Source organism: Mandrillus leucophaeus, unplaced genomic scaffold, assembly GCF_000951045.1.
Source record: "Mandrillus leucophaeus isolate KB7577 unplaced genomic scaffold, Mleu.le_1.0 Scaffold130, whole genome shotgun sequence".
In the NCBI taxonomy this organism is placed as follows: Eukaryota; Metazoa; Chordata; class Mammalia; order Primates; family Cercopithecidae; genus Mandrillus; species Mandrillus leucophaeus.
Genome location: NW_012101255.1, coordinates 4,107,612 through 4,111,681, shown reverse-complemented (window position 1 = coordinate 4,111,681; position 4,070 = coordinate 4,107,612). Strand labels below are relative to the sequence as shown.

Sequence of the window (4,070 nt, the reverse complement as noted above, 5' to 3'; positions counted from 1 at the left end):
CTAGTTTTTTGTATTTTTTAGTAGAGACGGGGTTTCACCGTGTTAGCCAGGATGGTCTCGATCTCCTGACCTCGTGATCCACCCATCTCGGCCTCCCAAAGTGCTGGGATTACAGGCTTGAGCCACCGCGCCCGGCCTTTTATTCTACAAATTTTCAGTTCTACTGTATTGTATTTAAATGTTTGGGTCTTTAAACGTACTAGAGAGGAAAAGAAACTACCAACTAGCAATCCACCACAATTATTTTTATGATAGCGACTGAGAACATTGAGCATTTAAATCTTGTAATTCATCCAAAGTGAATGAATGTTTGCTAAATTATATACTGAAGTTTCAGTTTCTACATGTTTTGGCTGGGTGGTAAATTTTCTTTGCAAGATTTATTGAAAATATGATTACTTTGGCTGGACACGGTGGCTCATGCCTGTAATCCCAGCACTTTGGGAGGCCAAGGCAAGAGGATCACTTGAGCCCAGGAGTTCAAGACCAGCCTTGAACTGGTCTTGACCATGGCAACATGGTGAAACCTCATCTCTACTAAAAATACAAAAAATTAAGCAGATGTGGTGGTTTGCACCCATAAGTCCCAGCTACTCAGGAGGCTGAGCTGGGAGCATCAGATGAGCCCACAATGCTGAGGCTGCATGAGCTGAGATCTTGCCACTGCCTACACCCTGGATAACAGAACAAGACGTTTTTTGGAAAAAAAAAAAGAAAAGAAAGAAAGAAAATATGATTACTCTTTGAACTGTTGATAATACTTTGCTAAACCTGAGAATTATTTTTCAATTTAAAGACACATTCATAGGTGTCAGTACGTTGGTTCCTTTTAGCGAGTTTCATTTATCTGGACACCATATTTTGGAGATCTTAATGGCTGAGTCACTCGATAGTTGAAAGACAGTAAATGGACTCCATGGTTGTCAGTACATGGGCACCAGAAACACAGAAAGTGAATGTACACCAGCAGAATTGTCTATTTTTTTTTCCTTCCTTTCTTCCTCCCTCCCTTCATCTCTCCTCTCTGTCTCTCTCCCCCCTCCTCCTCCAACTTTTTATTTTGAAAACTTCAAATCTACATAAAGTTGAAGGAATGGTGCAATGAACACATATATACTGTCACCCATGCTCACAAAATTGTTAATATTTCCTCACCCTCTCTCTTTCTGGACTCTTGGAAAGTAATTTTTAGACATCACAAAATTTCACTACTAAATATTTCAGTGCACAAGAGCTGCAGTTTTAAAGTCAGTCTGCTGAAGATTGTTTTCTCGTGGGCAGCTGGCCTCTCATGGGACTGGTCAGCATTCCTGCCCCAGTAGGACATTGCGGAAAGACTTGGGCTCTCAGCCTAGTTCCACAGCTTACTAGCTGAGTGACTCCAGCAAGCTCACTAACTTCTCATAGTCTCAGTTATTCCAACTGCCTCTTGCCTATTTTATGGAAAGAGTATGAGATCAACATCTATCCATTCAGGCAGAAAGTATTTACTAAGAGCTTCCTGAGCCTGGCACAGTCCTTAAATGAAGTGGTAGTTGGGAATGTGCCTTAAAATACATGCTATGAGGCCTGGTTTGAATGTCAGCTGTGTGGTCTTGGCCCAGTCAGTAGCCCCCAACTGCTCCTTGTCTGTAAAATGTGGCTATTAATACCTAATTCTACAGTTGTCAATGGAGTGCCTAGTACAGGGTGACAAGCATGAATTCATTTGAATCCTTAGAAGGCTCAGTAAATGGCACCGAATGTTATTTACTAACCTTATGAAAGTCAGTGAGGTAGCATAGCTTCGAGTTTCCTTTAACACAGTCTCTGGGTTCTGCCTCCCTGGTTCAAATCCCAGCTCTCCTACTTGTTAATGGTGGCTTTCCATGTAGCACTTGGTCTCTCAGCACCTCTTACCAAATTATTTTTTAAAATAAATGATGCATATTGTATGCAATGTATTCTCCTTATGTGATGGGTGCACTGCAATTTTATAATTCATCAGTACCTAATTCATCATCCACTGAACCAACAACCACTTGTACCCCAAAAGCTATTGAAATTTTTAAAAATTAAAAACAAAATAAAGCAAAAATAAATAAATAAATAACATGTAACTTCCTTGAGGACTAAATAAATAAATACATGATGCAAAACAAAATGAAGCTTCCATTCCTATACCCTCCACACAGGTGGATGACAGATTAAAGCTCTGAAACAAAGCCAAAAAAGTGTAGGAATTCAATAGGCAACCAATAGGAGCCAGGAGGAAGGCAGGTGATGGGGATGGGAAGAAGGAGGGGGAAAGCAATAATTTACATAAATCATGACATCATAGCTAATTCACCTTTTCTACCTTCTAGGGAGATGGACCCGTTTAAACCTCTGAGATAAGCTGCTCAAACTCTACAGCATGATGACTACAATTTCTTTTCATAAAACTTCTCTTCTTGGGATTGTTAATTCCTATCTGCTTCCTAGCTGACAAAGCTTAGAGAAGGCAGTTATTCCTTCTTTCCAACCAGCTTTGCTCGAGTTAGAATTTTGTTATTTTCAAATAAAATTAGTTTGGCCACTTAACAAATTTGATTTATAAATCTTTCAAATTAGTTTCTTTTTAGAATTTGCCAACAGGTTCAAAGCAAACTTTTCATGATTTTTTTTATTACAAATGTAAAATGTATAAAGTCACATGTACTGCCATACTACTTATTTGTATATAAAGATATTTATATCTTTGGACGTTTTACATAAATCAAAGGAGGAAAGCACATTTAAAATGAGAAACTAAGACCAATTTTTAAGATGTATAAGGAAAAAAGAATGATTGATGTATCATAAGTATTGGTTATTTGTCGTCTTTTTCTGCTGACTTGCTTGAGTTGCATGTGACTGATCTTTTGAGACTGTCATCTTGGCTAGGGTTCTCTTAAGTATGTTAAATTAAAACCTGAATTCAGAGGTAATGTAACAAAGATTGTGTGTGTTTTAGGAGGTGGGGGGGGCAAAAGGTTGAATGAATAACAACTCATCTTTTCTACAAATACTTCCTTTGATCAAACAAAAACAAGTTTTTAAAAAATTGATATGAGTAATCATTTTGTCAGCCTATTGCCCAGGGTTAAGGTAATAAGTGTTATTATTCTACGTGTCATATTAAGACTAACTGGTTTTATGAGTCAGGCACTAATAGGGCATCAGATCCATTCTGTTGATTTGTGTTCAAACTCCAACTCCACCACAAACCAGCTTAGGGGTCCCAGGACACTTATTTTCAAAGTCTCAGTTTCCCCGTCTGTAAAAGGACACTTGAAAGAGAGTCAGTCATACAGGAAATTTTGAAGTCACCAAGGGTGAAGCAAGGGCCTGTGGGGCTGCCAACATGACTGTGTGCAATAAGAAGGGCCTCAGGGAAGTCCGAGCCAGAAAGTCTCCCTCCTGCCGCTGCCAAGCTAGTAGGCTGCACCATGTAGGTCAGGCACACTGAAAACTGGGTTTGTCAAAGCCAGCAATAAAGTAATTAATGGTCACCTACGGTGTACTGGTCCCTGAGGGGCTAGGCACTGAAAACACAAAGAGTTAAACGCTATAGTTTTGACCTCACTACAATGAGAATTCTGTAAGATCAGGGATTGTGGCAGGCACCTGAAACTCAACAGGCAGAAGCAAGAAAGGCATATAGACATTGAAGATCTCATTGCAGGAACTACACACACACACACACACACACACACACGCACACACGCACACACACACGCGCGCGCACACACACACAGGGTTTCGATTCAGTTTAGACCATTTGTTTTCAAACATGGCTGATCATCAAAATTACCTAGGGAATATTCTAAAATTACAGATTTCTGAGCTGCAATCTAGACCCACTGCATCTACAAATCTGGGCATGAGATATGGAAGTCTGTTTTTTGGTCAGTCTTTTTGTTTTTGTTTGTTTGTTTGTTTGAGACGGAGTCTCGCTCTCTGTCACGCAGGCTGGAGTGCAGTGGCACAGCCATCTCAGCTCACTGCGACCTCTGCCTCCCAGGCTCAAGCGATTCTCGTGCCTCAGCCTCCCGAGTAGCTGGGATTAC

At 40.2% G+C, this 4,070-nt stretch overlaps 1 protein-coding gene across 2 annotated transcripts in view; it reads left to right on the top strand.

Moving 5' to 3' along the window:
* The window catches only part of TM4SF4 (transmembrane 4 L six family member 4), a 30,079-nt gene extending 27,011 nt beyond the window's left edge, over positions 1 to 3,068 (top strand). The window contains exon 5 of one of the 2 annotated variants that reach the window (XM_011972777.1): positions 2,346 to 3,068. In XM_011972777.1, the coding sequence (XP_011828167.1) occupies positions 2,346 to 2,363 (18 nt within the window). In that variant the 3' untranslated portion in view covers positions 2,364 to 3,068. The remainder of the gene's footprint in view (positions 1 to 2,345) is intronic. The other variant, XM_011972778.1, reaches the window with a different exon arrangement.
* The last annotated feature ends 1,002 nt before the right edge of the window (positions 3,069 to 4,070 follow it).